The following is a 16657-nucleotide window of genomic DNA, read 5'->3' on the forward strand; positions in this document are numbered from 1 at the left end:
TCTAGGTGCTTATGAACAGTGGCGCCATTTGGAAGCGGTGAATAAAAACCTGCAATTTGTTGTCATCCTTTTTTTTTGCTTGTTTTACCCCTATGTGTTTCATTATTGGGTCTACTTCAACAGTTTTGTCAGCAGGCTGCTCTACATTTATCAATAAACTTCAACAGTTCACGTTGTTGACCTCGGGGTAAACCCATTAAATTTGGCCCAAACAGACCACTTTTTTTTTTTTTGATACAAGGGCCTTACGAGAACATGCCGAAAGAAAAAGGAACACCGACCAAAGCGGTTGTGGGAAGTTTCGCAAATGGCACGAGTTAGGAGCTGTGCAGTCAGTGGCCATGAGCGTCAAGCAAGCACCTAGTGCCATTCACCTCTAGCTTTGCACCTAAACCTTCGACACATGTATGTAATAGTCCCGCCGCGGTGGCTCAGTGGTTACGGCGCTTGGCTGCTGACCCAAAAGACGCGAGTTCGATCCTGGCCGCAGTGGCGGAATTTCGATGGAGGGGAAATTCTAGAGGCCTCTGTGCTGTGCGATGTCAGTGCACGTTAAAGAACCCCAGGTGGTCGAAATTTCCGGAGCCCTTCACAACGGCGTCCCTCAGTCTTAGTCGCTTTGGGACGTTAAACCCCAAGAAACCAAACATGTATGTAATAGCCCACATCACTTGGAACCCAAACCACCAGGTGCTTTACCTTGCCAACACCCATTAGCCAAACATCCACACTCCTGGGCTCTGACATGAGGCAGTTGATTAAAGTACTCCTCTCCCATGCTCCCTTGAACCTGCTCTTTAATGTAGCAAGTGCAGAAAGTCACTGTAAACATCTCGCGTAACCTGTTCCCACGTGGTGTAGAGCACTCGCAAATGCGGAACAAAGTAAGGTTTGGTTTGGTTTATGGGGTTTAACGTCCCAAAGCGACTAAGGCTATGAGAGACGCCGTAGTGGAGAGCTCCGGAAATTTCGCCGCCGCGGTGGCTCAGTGGTTATGGTGCTCGGCTGCTGACCCGAAAGACGTGGGTTCGATCCCGGCCGCGGCGGTTGAATTTCTTTGGAGCAGAAATTCTTGAGGCCCGTGTGCTGTGCGATGTCAGTGCACGTTAAAGAACCCCAGGTGGAACAAAGTAAGGTATCCCCTGTCTCTTGCAGTGGGGTTTCCATCAAAACTAATGAAAGCAGATCATTGGCCAGTGACTGGCCACTGCCTTGGTAGTCGAAACATCGCTCCCACATATGCAGGCCGAGAAAAAAAAACAGCCAATTCAAGTTCAGGGAAAGCGCAAAACCTAAACAATGCATCTTTCACCTCTTCACATGCTTTGCGCACATTCATTAGGGCAGACATTCATCACGGTGGAAATTTGGGCAAGTGATGGATCAGACAATCCTGTCCCACATTTTGCGACCTGTGATCAGTGCTTCAGTACCTGCTTGAAATACTAAGCTGGCTGCAGAGTTGCCTCATCAGGCGAACAGCTAATCCATTCCAGTCACTTGAAGCAATAAACCAAGTTAATCAGGGAGGGCAGTATCTGCAAATATCAAAAGCACCTACTGTACGCTATTATGTTGGGTTTGTTTTTTCGTCTCCAGTTGCCTCCAATCTTTCAGTGAACATGCCATGCTCAGCCATGCCACTGAAAGCAGAGACACCGAACAGAGAGAGAAAAAATAAAATCTGAAAACATTTTATTTTTGGACAACTTGTACATGGTTCTCACAAGAGAGCCACACGCATGTGCCATTGGGGAAAAAAAAAACAAAAAAAAGGAAAGCTTGCTTGGGGGATCTCTTCTTTGGCGCACAGGATTTGCAGCACCCCCCACCCTCTTTTTTTAACTTACTCAAGGACACAGCACTACTATACTTCCCACACAGACACGTCACACAGCTGCACACACACTCTGGGCTACGGAGAAGAAAAAAAAAAATAAAAGGTGTAGCACACTCCAAACATTGCGTTTCCGCTGCCAGACTCTGGACTACCGTCGTGCGCGAAGTGGCAAAAAAATATAGAACGCGGCACTGCAGCTCAGCCGAGCTTCAGAAGAAGCTTGAAAAAATTCTTGGTACACCCCTCTCTGGCAGCTATTCCATTATTGCAGCGCACTGTAACAGCAGCTGGCATCTAAACCAGTTTGTCTACGTGAATTCCGGTTGAGGAAAATGAGAAAGATGCACTTGGTGCAAGAGCGGCCTTCACAGAGACCAAAAGCTACAACTACGCAAACACATCTGTTACTGGCTAGCTGCGCACGATAGAGCCAGAGTCCAGTTATCACAACAAAGGAAGGTTGTTTTCTTGCTCTAGGCCAGTAAAAGCGCGGAAGAAACCTGCATCACGATTGACGATAGCCCTCGTACAAAACAAATCAAGACTGCCACGTTTGCAGCCGCCATTATCACGCCTACGGTTTTATTGCCCTGGCGTAACCTCTTTCCCTTCTCCGGACGCATAGACGCAGTGGAGGTCAACTCCACCGTTTCCTCGGGCAGCGCGTCATCGCGCCACCTAATGCTACGTGTACATCATCTCGGCCATGACAGACATCTTCCGTGGGATGTAGACGAGGTTCTCCAAATAACTCGCGAGCTCGTCGACGGTCGTGTCGTCCATCCTCGCCTGCTGGGAGCACGTCAGGTCTGGTGTGGTCTGCACCTTGGTGGTAGAGCTGCACGGAGACACCATCCCAAAGGCAGAATTATTAGATCTGTGGAGAAAATGTGACTCATCTACCTTTTACAGCAGCAGCAGCGTATCGCCCCTTTTGTCCCAAGCGAGCCATGTGCAGATGTCCAATTTAAGCCACGTAGCACACCCCTCATGCAATGTTTCCATGGGTACAGCTCTGCTAAGGAGAGCAGAAAGGCACGCTATACAAAAAGCACTTATAACACAGCAGTTGACAAGCACTTCACATATACAAGTACACTGCGTGCAAGGTAATACGAAAGGAAGATGCATGGTAATAGACAAAAAGAGTGCCGTAATCAACTGCTGAAAGACAGGAAAGTCTTTAAGAGGCCCTACTCAGCAGGGATACACACATGCAATAGATTTCAAACTTGGATGGCTCATAGGCAACGATTTTGATAGTAAGTGGGGGGCACATACAGTCATCCACACACTTGTCTAGAGCGCTTGCTCGAACTACACACACTGTTTTGCATTTATGAAAATCGCTGCTGCCCGGTGGACCCGGTACACCTTTTAAGGACATGAGGTGCTAAACATGATTCATGGGAATGTGCATGAACGATAAGGTCAGGATTATTTAACCCTAGGCCCCTCGTAAATGATACAAGTGTACTCGCCGGTACGGTGTTCGAGCGCTCTAGACAGGTGTGTGGACAACTGTACAGGTGCTTTCAGTTGGAAATGCCAGAGGTTACACTGAAAAGCATGCCTCTGCTGCATGTAACGGTAAAAAAAAAAAAAAAAAAAACTGACAATGTGTCAATGCTCTGCCAAACCCGTCAAGCTTTGCTAGAACATGGCAAGAACGTAGTCCCTCTTACAATGCAGTGGTTGCTACATTTCGTATACATGCAACCACACAAAGGAAGCAGCAGCTCTTTGTAGTTGCACTATTGATGTCTCGGAAAAGAGCAGTAAAGGCACCCGAGCTTTCCAGCAACCACACTGAAGAGAATTAGTGTGGAATGTCAGAAACATAAGCCACTGCACTTTTGTAGAAAAATTTTGTCCACGTAACCATAATTATATGATGGGCAGCAGCCAAAACTATGCGTAAAATAATTAGAGGGACATATAGGCTCCGCCTTTAAGGGTATGAAGCGACAGCATCAATGGCTTCCTTCAGCAGTTTCTCTCCACACAGAGTGACTGTTTTGTTCACATACCCACATCACAATTATCACAACACAGTCTCGTCTTCAAACTCTTCCACGCTGCAGTTTATGCACATAAGCACACGATATTGCTTCTATATATACACACACACACACTCTGATTAGTACTCGCTGCACTACACATGCAATCACATGGCCAGAAAGGAGCATTCTACCCGGACGCAGGTTCTGCACTGAATTTTATAGACTGCTCGCACGCCATCTGTTGCAGCAGCAGTGCACATCACATCGCACAGATTTTCCGGTGGCCACCACATGCTGGCGCCACAATGCCACGTCAAGCAAAGAGGATATCAAAATGGTTCCGGAAACCCAAGGATATCAAAATGGTTCCGGAAACCCAAGGTTATCAAAATGGTTCCGGAAACCCAAGGATATCAAAATGGTTCCGGAAACCCACACGTGATGTGGGTTTCTCAACACAACGCGGACGCTGCCTTTTCCGCTGATAATGCTGCGTGCAAAGTAGGAGATGGTAAGCGCACACTACCTGACGGTAAGACAGCTTGGTGCCGAGGGTTCCAGACTGGCATGCTGCAGCTGTTCAGAGACAGCGGCCAGCTTTTGCTCTGCGCCGCTCTCCGTGGTGCTTGTCGACGCGGACCGCGAGCGGAACTTGCGAAGCGGACCCGAAAGGTGGTTGTGGTGATGGTGGTGATGGTGCTTTTGAAGTCCTGCCACTGGTCGACGACTTTCACTGGAGGGAGGCAGCAAGAAAAATAAGTTTGGCAGGGAAATATTTGTAGAGGCAGAAAAAAAGATGCAAGAAAGGTAGAATTCCCACTCAAACAAGGTAGGTATTGATCTGGAACAAAAGCGCATTCTGCCACTGCATTCACCAGGCCTAGTTTCTGTGAAAGATTAAGAGTAAACCAATCAAGATTCCAAACACTACTGTGGCATGTAAACTTTTCAGGGCAACATTGTACAGACAGTACCACTGCAGTGGCTCAGTAGTTAAGGCCCTAGACTGCCAAGCCGAAGGATGCATGTTGAACCCCGGCCACAGCAGCAATGTTTCAATGGAGCAAGGTGCCCATGTCAGTGCACATTAAAGAACCCCAGGTGGTCAAAATTTATCCGGAGTCCTCCACTACGATGTCCCTCACTGCCCATGTATTGCATTGGGACGCTAAACCCCACATACCACATCATTCACAGATATCTTAGACCTGTAATAACATGTCAGTGTATGGCGCAATATCGGTGCACAGAGGCGAGAATAGACTACCGTGCTACTTTTTTAACATCTTACAAAAGCTAACAGCACAGTAGATCTTTCGCACATGACTGGGCGACAGATCTAATGAAGGCAGCAGAAGCAACTATGAGCAAAGGAGTTCCTACCTGGTGAAATTGACCTTCAACTTTTTGAATGCTGTCTGCAGGTCGTCGACAGCTGGTGGATGCTGCAGCTGCTTTTTGTCCATCTTGTCAACATGCCTCGTTTGTTCAGTGCCAATCACTGGAATGCGAGGGGGGAAGTGGAACCATTAAATGAAAACAGGTAATTGGGTAAACTGATCTCAATCCACTGCAGCAGGACTAGCGCAGCAGCAGATGAGAGAACACACACAAATGAGTGTTGCTTGCTTTCCGCTCTAGTTTCTGCGATTGTCTTGCCTTATCTTTCGTCCATTTTCATTGTTTTTGCTGACAATAACATCATAAGCATATCCAACACCTAACAAAGGTGTTTTTCTTTCAGCGAATGAGTCTGCCCTCAGTGGTGATGAAAGCAGAGGTTTACAGAGCGAGGCAAGAATATGCACGGACGCCCAGCCAAGTCAGGACCAGTGGTCCCGAGTGATTTGCGCAGATAACAAGTGGTAGACCACCGTTATGTAACCCGATCAAGGCTGAATAAGTAATCCGAAACAAAAGGCACGTAACAATTAAGGTGCAATGAACACGTAAGAATCGCCCACATACATATCTGCATTCCACAAACTGCTGACATAACACGTTGCAAGCGTTGATTGACGTAAACACTTCCTCTCGCGCAGCATGCGCGGCACGGACGGACGGATACAAGACAACCCACCTGCTGAAAATGACAACCTCGTGCGCGCACAATCCCACGCATGAATCGTAATCATTTTAAGAGAGAAGCACATGAGATGAATTATGCGTTTTAACATGTTTCGATTGCTGTCGCGTTACAACGCTGCTTCCATTCTTGGAACGAACTGGGCTAAGACGGGGGTGCTTTCTGCTATGAACGACCTTTCGGTGACAGATTCACACTTCGGGAACGATGCCCAAATTCAACGAAGCCAGCACGTTCTTGGCTCCTGCTGGGCTGGGGAAAGGCGGGACAGTGTCGCATCAGCTTAAAACCGAGTCTCGCATCGAAAGAAACGAAGAAATCGTTGTCTAGCAGCGGGACTACGGACGACAAAGAACTAGGTCACTTCCTGAGAAGTCGAAATGGAGCGCATCAGAAAGCTGCGTTCTGAAGTGCGGCCCGTCACTCACCGAGACGTCGCTTCTGCGACAGCATTCATGCCCTTGGCTAAGGCGTCATAAAAAAAAAAAAAAAATTCCCGCCCGCGGCTCCGAGCTACAATCCGCCAGTCATCACGACTGGGATTGCGCGAGCCAAGTTACGCGCGCAGGGCACGCACTGCTCTTTCACTTTTTTTTTCTCCCAACTCTGAAGAACTTGCCGAAATGAAAGGCTCACCGTATGGACAGTCCTTCGGGCCTGCTCCTTCGCGTGACAGCCGGGGACCGGCTACATAACGTTGAAATAGTGCACAATTTTTGACGTAAGGCTACCTACAACCTGCGCTCACCACTCCGTTGCAAGACAAGCATATGGCCATTCCTATCCCATGATGCAACGCGTGTTGTTGATTTCAGCCATCTCATGCTGTTTGGTAAAGTCCGATTAAGAATCACTTAATCCTAAATTATCACTGTGAACCTTCTTATATCTACTTTGCGTGCAAGTTACTTTCACGTGAAAAATATTTGCTGGCAATTTTTTTTTATCATTACCATGAATGTCGTCGCCAAGCTTCAAGAAAGACTGCTAAAATTTATCTACCTATTTCATACATATCTTGCCCTCATCTGTCTACGACTTACTGCCACGTGCTTCTGTTGTGGTCGTGTCGACCGCGGTCTTGTGCGCTGTGCACGCCGTCATTAAGTTGAATTGTGCGCTGTGCACGCTGTCATTAAGTTGATTTGTACTGCTGTTGTGTGCTGCGAGCCACGATGCTACTTAATTTTTGCCCAACTTCGCACTTCTGTCATTCGATGCCTTCTTTGCGACGCAGCGCCGAATGAGCACGGCCATGAACGCCGCCTCCTGGCCCAAGATAGCCGTGCTCACAGCAGGCACTGTTGGATGCATTGCACTCTGCGCGTACCAGTTCGAAAAAAAGCTGCACAAATACGTCCGACGCCTGTTTTCCAGCAAGGCTGTTGTATGCTCTTCCTTGGAAGAGTTCAGAGATGTGGAAGAGCTTTTCCTGAGGCTATGTCGCGAGTCCAGCGTCGTCGGCCTCGACTGCGAGTGGGTGACCGTCGGCAAGTGCCGGCGAAATGTTGCTCTTCTCCAACTGGCTCCCAGCAGAGACTTCAGCGTACTTCTCCGGATCTGCAAGATGTTCCCGGACGCCGCCGGAGACATGCGGGAGCAGTGTCTCCTCGACTTTCCGGACTCGTTGAGGGACTTGCTGGACGACTACACTGTCGTAAAGGTGGGCGTCGCAATCTGCGACGACGCCTGCAAGCTCTTCCAAGACTACGGCCTGAGCGTCCGCGGGTGCCTCGACCTGAGGCATGTGCTCAGCTTTTTCCCCGAACTCAGCCGTTATCCCAAGGCCGGGCTCAAGACCCAGGCCCGCACCATCCTCGGCGTGCGTGCGGACACGTCGAAAGTGCACACGTGTAGCAACTGGGAGGCAGACACACTCAGCGCTGCCCAGATTGACTACGCCGCCAGCGACGTCATCCTGTCCGTGCAGATCTTCGACCAGATCGTTCGAGACAGGCTGACCCTCGCCTCTTACAGACCGGGCTGGTACCGCAGGCTCAGGGCCGAGACGCTGGCCGCATGCGAAGGGCTCCTGGACGTCCCTTTCTCCAAGCCGAACAGGAGCTTGACGCCTGTCAAGTCTCGCGACTCGTCGCCTACTGCGGCCGGCGGGATGCCGAAGAAACTGGGCTGTTTTCGGTCGTACGTGACGCGCAAGACCCCGCTGTACGACAACTGCATCTTGCAGGTAGGGCCGCGCGATTAGTGGACGCTCTTCGCCGTTGAACTCGTAGCACGCTGTCATATGCATTCTGTAACCGTGCAATCTCTGTACACCTGGTGTTTGGAGCTTTATCATTATTTTCCCTCTCCCTTATCCCTCCATATCCCTTAGAGACCTATGCCATATCCCTCCAACTAACCCTGCCCTAATCTCATTCGCCCACCTGACTTTCTGCCTTTCTTGGAATACAGTCTTTTTTTCCTCAAGCGCCCATCGGTTATATTGTCTTCGCATTGCATGCTCTGCAATCGCAGTGCACCAGGGACTGAGGGACTTGCACTGCAGCTACCGCTGTTAGTGTTGCACTCTGGGGATGGGCAGACATTGTGTCTACTTTTTAAAATTCTCGAAGCATGGAGATGAAATGAATGGTTTTACTGGAGCACTTTACTGGGACGCTTCACCACATACTGCAGTTCTCGGCAGAACTGCCTGGGTGGACACGTTTTTTAAAATCATTTTTAGGTGGCAGCATTTGTGGTTTCAACCCTGACAAATGTTGCTGACAAGCATTGAGTCTATATGTGGCATTGCAAAGTTTGCCTGTCATGTTTTCTTATTTCAGTAATGCATATTTCGTTATGTCATTAGGCATACTGAAAAAAGTTATTTAAAAATTTAGAAAGTACCAAGATTGCACTCTGATGACAGCTAGTTGTCATAATATAGTGATTATTCTGGTTATTTATGAGTGCATGGTTGTTTTGTCAGTAGGCACTAGGCTGCACCAAGCATGCTCCAAGCTGTAAGCTAGTAGATATGACATCTGCCTACTGGCAGTCGTGGCCAGTTGAGGTGTCCCTGTCTCATTTGGAATAATAGCTTGAGCAGGCATTACTACAGTGAGTATTGATCATGCCAGAACCACCTGGTAAAGGCGTACATGTATGATCCTTCGTTGTCTGGCGTTAATAAGCACCTACTGCAATAATCCGCCTTGATTTTTCCAGTGTCCTCGCAGCATTAACAAGGTATACCTGTGGAGCAGGTGTGCCCATAGATGGCATGCACACATTTTATCAGGTGGGATATTGCCAAGACAGCTCCTAAAAATTACCCCAAAGTTTGGGCACACTAACATTGAAAATAAATTTTTGCCGTGCCTAAAAAATAAAGCTTTTCGTGTAGATTTAAGTTTCCTCCAGAAAGCAGAGGGCATGGCATCAGGTTTCAGTTGCTGCGTTTTCAGTGACTTCCCCAGGCTCCACAGCAACACAGGGTTGCGTTATAACCACTGTCCACAAAGTGTTTGGAGCAGAGAAGGTTGCACCATGCATGCACCCATGTTAGGCATGATGATTGTGCTAGAAGAATTCACCTCGTGCACAGCTTCTGATCTTTCCCCAAGATGGCACTGCCTGTCTCGCTCAACACTACCTCTTGTTTCCTTATCCTTGTGCATAGTGATGCCTTCATGCATCGAAGCAGAAAACCACGAGACGCGGGGTGAAGATCTTGAAGCATGAACACGGGGCAGCGGAACCATACATAGTGTTCAGTAAAACACGAGCTCATGAAATGCTTCTGTTCATGCCTGAATGTGCCCTGCAACTGGTAATGGGCTTGGTCAAACCTGGTAGGATTGACTTCACACTGAGCTCTGTTTACAGCTGCTAGGTGTTGCAGTTTAACCTGCATGTATGTCGAAACTTCAGAAATTTGGAACAATTTTGATATTTTTCGATATTAAATGTTTATTTTACTTCACAATTCAGAATCGCCCTTTTGTTGGTGGAAATATTTGCTCAACACTGACTTTTGAGCCGTCCTGCAATAATAAGCAAATTCGGTACCTGTTGCATGTGGTAAAGCTGCAAGCATTTGACATCGACTTTAAAATAGCACTTCTCATTACGTGTGGTGGTTTCCTTATGGCAGTGCGCAAAACTTGTTTCTTGCAGACTTAGTGTAGTCAATGGGGTCGATTTCAGTAGTGGTGTTGAGAGAAGACTGGTGGATCTTTCTGAACGCACATGGTGCATGAAACTGAACACATTCAACAGCCTCTTGATCCTACACTGGAGGGTGCAAGCTTTTGCACAGTAAGCTTTTAGAGTTACTGCGCGAGAAGCGGTGTCCTACATTTAGGACGCTAGGCATACATGGGTTGAAGAAGTTCCGTTAAAATTATTTCTTTTTTGCTAATTTTCATTTAAAGATAGTTGCTTGTGCCACAGCTGCTATTTGGGACACAAATCAATGCAGCAAAGTTATTCCTCGCTATTCCTCTAAAGAGGCTTGTCCATCACTGGTTGCAATATGGCTCCAATATTTTTGTGAACAGTAGTTGTGGTCACGCTGGACAGGCTGACTAATCTCCTGTGGTAGCTTCTTTTCTGTTATCTTACATCTATGCTTACTTGCCTGGTATATCCATATTATATATAGATACTTTCATATTCAAATGACTTGATAAACCCTGGCTACTAACAAAATGCCAGTAACATCTTCCAGTTAGGTCATTTGTAATGTGTGCCTAATGCAAAAAAAAAAAATGCAGTGGCTTAGCTCTGGTTAAGCCTGGATATACAAGCGAAAAGCTGCAGTTGTGCTTGGTTTGACGTCATGGCTGTCGCAGTTGGCGCACAATGCATCGGAGTACCCGAGTTCGAACCCGACCGCGGCGGCAGCGTTTCGATGGAGGCGAAACCGCAAGAGGCGCCCCTGTGCTGTGGGATGTCAGTGCACGTTAAAGATCCCCAGGGGGTCGAAATTATTCCGGAGACCGCACCTCTTTCTCTCTCTCTTCTTTCACTTTTACCTTCCTCCCTTCTCTTACGGCGCGGTTCAGGTGTCCGCCGATATATGTGAGACAGATACTGCGCCATTTCCTTTCCTCAAAAACCAATTTTTACCACTGGGAGCACCACGATAACGGTGGAGGCGTTCGACCTCCACACACTGCCTGTACAGGAGGCGGAGGAGGAGGCGCGCGTGTAGTGAAAGGGTGCTGTCTTAGAAGGTCGCTTTACAGACATGTACTGTGGTATTCATTCATTTCGGGTGTACACCAAGATATGAGGGACATGCATTTCCTTTCCTTAAAACCAATTTTCTTTTCATTTTCCTTCCCTTACGGCGCAGTTCGGGTGTCCACCGAAATATGATTTATTTATTTTTAAAATTTATTGATCACTCCTTTCGGGTGTACACCAAGATATGAGAGACAGGCATTTCCTTTCCTTAAAACCAATTTTCATTTCCGTTCATTTTCCTAAGGCCCTTACTGCGCGGGTTCGGGTGTGCCCAGATATGAGAGACAGGCGGCGTTTCCTTTCCTTAAAACCAATTTTCTTTTCATTTTCCATCCCAATTACAGCGCAGTTCGGGTGTCCACCGAGATACGAGTTTTTCCTGGCGCACTGTTTGCCTTTTATTTATTTTTAATTTGTGCCGCTTGTGACGTCACTCGGTTTCGCGCATGCGCAGCTGTGGCAAATCTTGGCTCCGCCGGATCACGCGAAGCACGGCTGTGGTGCGGGTATCGCTTCAAAAAAAAAAAAAAATGTGGGCTTCACAAAACTGAGGTCATTTGGCTCGCTTTCCTTAACTTTTATGAATGGTTACTTACATGCAGGCACCAGATGGTGAGCGACTGAGCAGCTGCAACTACAAGAAGGTCCAGTGGTATGTCGACAGAGGCCTCGGGACCATCGTGTCCCAGGATGACGAGCCACTCGCAGTGAAGCTGAACTTCGAGCCATCCAACAGGCCTGTGCTGGACAGCCAGTACTACACTCAGAACAAAGACAACATTTGCGTGGTCTGCAGCTCGGCACAGTCCCTTGTCCGCAAGAATGTCGTTCCTCACGAGTACAGGTGAGCAGCTCGCTAGAGGCTACAGTGGGTCGTGGCTACACTCGCACCTGCTGTAACTTTATGGTAGCCAATAATGGGGCTTGCAGTGCATAGCCTTAGAAAACGGTGGTAGGCATTGGTAACGAGGGCTAGCCCTAATGGCATAATTGGTATTGACAATCATTTCTATTGTAATTGATATTTGTTTGATGCTCATGGATGCAAAAGGGAATACGAATAGTCTCTTGTCCTGGCTTTCTGTGCTGGTAAATATGTTCCAAAGGACATCGTCAATGGACATCCTATATTTTGTTGTTTCTGGTGTTCTTAATCTTGATTCTTGCTGCTAATGGATGTGTTCTTTAGAGGAGCACTACTCTGTGTTATCATCACAGCATTCAAATTCATTCGGATATCATAGGATCGGAGAAAATGTCCGAATTGACCGAATGTCGAGTCGCTGTAGGGGCGGGGGTGATAAGGACTATAACAAAGTGTTCCACAAAGTCTGTATCTGTTATTTGCTTCAGGTGAGAAATTTGTGTGGCAAAAGCTTTTCCACAGTTCCACCAAATCGTGCTGTGCGCATTTGCTATGGGATGAAGCAACACATAATATGCCCTCTAGGAAACCCAGGACATTCTCCCCTCCCACCTGATGTGCACACACCCTGCAAAAAAGAAAGCACACCCTGCTTGCACGAACCTGATATGACTTAGTAGAACAATTACAGGCTCCGCAGTAACATCACGAATGCTGACAGCACGGTCCACTTGCGCACGCAATAAGAACAAAAGAAGGAAATGACAGAGAGCAGTAGAAAACTTTTTTCGACTGGTGATCACAGTGATGAGCATGGCACTTTTACATTTTGGTTGGACACCAGCACCGATCATACTACTATAGAGTTCTTAGTTGCTTTGGTATGTTGTGCATATATGAGCTCCGTTGCATGTCCGAATTAACCGGAATGCTTTGAAATTCCTCCAAATTAACGAGAGCTTCACACCACAGAGTACTAGTACATAAGGTACATAATACATAAGGTAAGTACATAAGGTACCGAATGAGGTGTCCAATTATCTAGTTTTTTTTAATTAACGGTAGTCCAGTTAACGACATTTGTCCTGAGAAACGGCATGAATAGTGAGCTAGTTGCTCTATTTTATTTCTGTAATACTTAGGCACGCATTTGTTGCTAAAGTTTCACGGTTGATGTCTGAACAAATTTTTAATAAAAGGAAGTAAGTTGATTTCAATTCTGTTTTCTAGGAAGTACTTCCCAGACATAATGAAGAACCACATCTCGCATGACATCCTGCTGCTGTGCCTCCGCTGTCACCAGATCAGCAACCTCAGGGACGCTGCGCTTCGCAAGGCACTAGCCAAGGAGTGCAATGCACCCATAGAGTGTGGCGACATAGGCAAAGCAAGAGAAGACAGCGTGCTGCGTAAAGTGCGTTCGGCTGGCCGTGCATTGGCCAGTGCCCGAGGTTCACTTCCAGAGGACAGGGTGGCACTTCTTGAAGACGTCCTCAAGGAACACTTCAGCATCACAGAGGTCACCGACGACATCATTCAGACAGCTTCAGACATCGACACAAGAGTTTACAACGACGACTTTGTTCCGCATGGTCAGAGAGTTGTCGAACATTTCAAGAAGACGATCGGGCTGGCCAACTTTGAGATGCGGTGGAGGCAACACTTTCTGGACTCAATGCAGCCCAAATACATGCCACCAATGTGGTCTGTGGACCACCACCGTGAGGTGTTGGCACTAAAGTTTGCTCAGGGCAGGGCAAAGGACGTAACCCTCTCGGAGATTGGCATCAGCCAAGAGCTTGTGGACACTGTTCTGAAGAAACTCAAAGTTGCTCCGGAGGATTTGACTAAGAAACAGGGACGACAGTGTGTGCCATTCTGTGCAGATTCCTGTGAAAATGAAAAGGGTCCACTGTGATGTTTTTATTTCTTTGGGTGAGGATAAACTGGATGCCACCTACTGCTTCTGTCTCTGCTATTGAGATAACCCTTTGTAGGGAAGTGGGACATGCGTGTCCCACTTTCTTCAAGCGCTGGGAAATGGAAAAACGATGCACCTGTTTACCATATTTTTGCATGCTGAACAGTACCAAACTATCAGATAAATCATTCAGTGGGTTTTTTATCGTTTACTAATAGGCCTCCTAAGTGTACTTTTTTTTTTTTTACAACCGGGGTGTACGGTTCAACGAGACCTATCTTGGCAAGAGAAAAAAAAATTGAAACGTTAGATTTTCAGCCTTTCAACTACCTCTGTACTTCTTGAAGCAATTTTCAACTCTAATGTAAATTGTCTTATACATTCAAAAGACTGAAGTACATACCACATATGAGATCTTTTTACGAAGTCATTGGTACCATTACGATGGAAAGAAACGCGAACAGAGCAGAGCCTAGGCGCTCCTCTGTTTGAATTTCTTTTGATGGCGCTTTTGCCTGGGTGGTAAGAAAAAGACATTGCAGTCTTCCTAGAGTGCATCACGAACAACTCTATCGTCTTTTTGCTGCCACCGAAGTAAAAGAATGTTTAAAAGAAATACGAACAGCGGAGCGCCTAGGCTCCGCTCTGTTCGCATTTCTTTCCATCGTGATAGTACAACTCTGAATCCCTTTTTTTCGGCTAAACCAGTGGTCGAAACAGCTTGAAAGTGATTTCATTAAATTCCAACAGACATTGAGTGCAATTTTCCATTTGTATGCATGTGAGACATGCACAGAGCTCGTGCCTTATAAATGGTTAAATGAATAGTTTGAACTTCAGTAAAACGGCTAGTTGAACGAGTTGGTATATCTTGAGGAAAACAGCGCAGGAACAGGGACAAGAGAAAAGACGAAGGGACAGGCGCTGACCAGCAACTGAAGGTTTATTGCACGGAACACAAAAAATATACTCTCCAAACAACCAGGAGCACGCATGATCGCCGCCAACAACACTGATGTCACAATCAGTCGTGATGTTCAAGAAACGATATCTCACAGTCACGAGGACGGATGGGGTACTTGCGCATGTGTCACGGTTTTTCTGAATATGAAATGCTTCGCTAATTTCTCTAGTTAATCTATCTTTGTGATTAACCTTCAGTTGCTAGTCAGCGCCTGTCCCGTCGTCGTCTTTTCTCTTGTCCCTGTTCCTGCCCTGTTTTCCTCAAGAACAGTTTGAAGTCTTTAGCACACTGCGCAATGCTGCTTTACTAGCCTTTGCCAAGCCGCTGTATTTTCAATAGTACAGTTTTGAGCAAGCACATCTCCCTCTAGCTGCAAGTAGTGATAACTGTGGATTGCAGGGCGTTTCACCAAAATAACTGGTGGCTTGGTGGCTGTGGCGTTTGGCTGCCGAGCCCGGGGCCACAGAAACAAATCCCAGCCTATTTTAATGGAGGTAAAATGCAAAAGAACCACGTGCGGTGCGATGTAAGTGCGCGTTAACTCCCTAAGAAACACGTTTTTTTTTTCCAGAAATGGCGCCATTTCGTACCCATGCTGCCATCTGTTCCATCATCATCATCATCAGCCTGACTACGCTAACTGCAGGGCAAAGGCCTCTCCCATGTCTCTCCAATTACACCGTGTCTTTGCCATTTGTGGGCACTGTATCCCCGCAAACTTTTTAATCTCATCCGCCCACCTAACTTTTTGCCGCCCCCTGCTATGCTTGCCTTCTCTTGGAATCCACTCCGTTGCTCTTAAGGACCAGCGGTTATCTTGCCTTCGCATTGCATGCCCTGCCCAAGCCCACTTATTCCTCTTGATTTTGACTAGGATGTCATTAACCCGCGTTTGTTCTCTCACCCACTCCACCTGCTTCCAGTCCCTTAATGTTACACCTATCAATTTTCTTTCCATAGCTTGCTGCGTTGTCCTTTACTTTTGTTAGCCTCCACGTTTCTGCCACGTGGGTGAGTGCCGGTAAGATACAGCTGTTGTATACTTTTATCTTGAGGGATACTGGTAAACTGCCATTCATGATCTGAGAGAACCTGCCATATGCACTCCACCCCATTCTAGTTATTTCCCTCTCATGATCTGTATCAGCGGTCACTACCTGCCCTAAATAGACATATTCTTATACTACGTCCAGCACCTCTCCACTAATTGCGACTGCTGTTCTTGCTAGACTGTTGAATATTACTTTGGTCGTTTTGGAAGCTCTTCAGGAGCCATAAATGACAGGGTCCAAGTCCACTAGTTGACTAAAGAACTCCAGGTGGTTGATATTAATTGGGAGCCCTCCACTAATGCACCTTTGAATACATGTGCAGCTTCGAGACATTACACCACATATAGTCTGTGTCAAAAGTAAAAAGTGCTTTCATCGTGCAAGTAAATACAGTATTTGAAATTGTATGTATGAAATTGCTTCTCGCAGCTAAGGCTGTTAGTGGGTCATACAAGTGGAATGAATCTGGCTGTCATCATGGCAAATAGCAACAGTGCACTGAACTAATGGACAGGCCTACTCTACCCCACCGATTTTGGATACGGCTGAAGAGAGTTAAGGTGCAGTCTAGCTTTAACACCTATACAGTGCCTCACTGATTGAGGGTGCTCTAAATTAATACATCTGAACTGTGACAACCAGCACTGCAAACTCGTGCACCATCACCACATAACTTTAACTAGTACAGCCAAAGAGCAGAGGCCTACTGAATGGCGGATCTAGTAAC

General features: G+C 47.0%; 2 protein-coding genes across 3 annotated transcripts; one reads left to right on the plus strand and one right to left on the minus strand.

Moving 5' to 3' along the window:
• Window positions 1-1678: 1678 nt before the first annotated feature.
• On the minus strand, window positions 1679-6725 carry LOC149336763 (uncharacterized). 2 transcript variants are annotated; one of them, XM_089553119.1, is made up of 4 exons: window positions 6566-6725; window positions 5227-5344; window positions 4370-4576; window positions 1679-2678 (listed from the first exon to the last, which is right to left on the minus strand). In XM_089553119.1, the coding sequence occupies exons 2-4, from the start codon at window positions 5307-5309 to the stop codon at window positions 2525-2527; spliced, it is 444 nt and encodes a 147-aa protein (XP_089409245.1). In that variant the 5' UTR covers window positions 5310-5344; window positions 6566-6725; the 3' UTR covers window positions 1679-2524. The 2 variants fall into 2 exon arrangements, with proteins under 2 accessions (XP_089409245.1, XP_089409243.1); XM_089553117.1 differs by lacking the exon at window positions 6566-6725 and adding an exon at window positions 6358-6503.
• Exd2 (Exonuclease 3'-5' domain-containing 2) lies at window positions 6509-13956 on the plus strand. Its single transcript, XM_089553116.1, has 3 exons — window positions 6509-8117; window positions 11731-11972; window positions 13224-13956. The coding sequence occupies exons 1-3, from the start codon at window positions 7173-7175 to the stop codon at window positions 13909-13911; spliced, it is 1875 nt and encodes a 624-aa protein (XP_089409242.1). The 5' UTR covers window positions 6509-7172; the 3' UTR covers window positions 13912-13956.
• Window positions 13957-16657: the final 2701 nt, after the last annotated feature.

Source organism: Amblyomma mixtum, chromosome 7, assembly GCF_055824585.1.
Source record: "Amblyomma mixtum isolate Tamu chromosome 7, ASM5582458v1, whole genome shotgun sequence".
NCBI classification, from domain to species: Eukaryota; Metazoa; Arthropoda; class Arachnida; order Ixodida; family Ixodidae; genus Amblyomma; species Amblyomma mixtum.

Coding starts and splice junctions, on each gene's coding strand:
- Exd2 (XM_089553116.1), top strand. CDS start 7,173: ATGAGCACGGCCATGAACGCCGCCTCCTGGCCCAAGATAGCCGTGCTC. Junction 8,118..11,730: donor ACGACAACTGCATCTTGCAG/GTAGGGCCGCGC, acceptor ACTTACATGCAG/GCACCAGATGGTGAGCGACT. Junction 11,973..13,223: donor GTCGTTCCTCACGAGTACAG/GTGAGCAGCTCG, acceptor TCTGTTTTCTAG/GAAGTACTTCCCAGACATAA.
- LOC149336763 (XM_089553117.1), bottom strand. CDS start 6,382: ATGCTGTCGCAGAAGCGACGTCTCG. Junction 4,577..5,226: donor TTGAAGGTCAATTTCACCAG/GTAGGAACTCCT, acceptor GCCTCCCTCCAG/TGAAAGTCGTCGACCAGTGG. Junction 2,679..4,369: donor CCAAGCTGTCTTACCGTCAG/GTAGTGTGCGCT, acceptor GTCTCCGTGCAG/CTCTACCACCAAGGTGCAGA.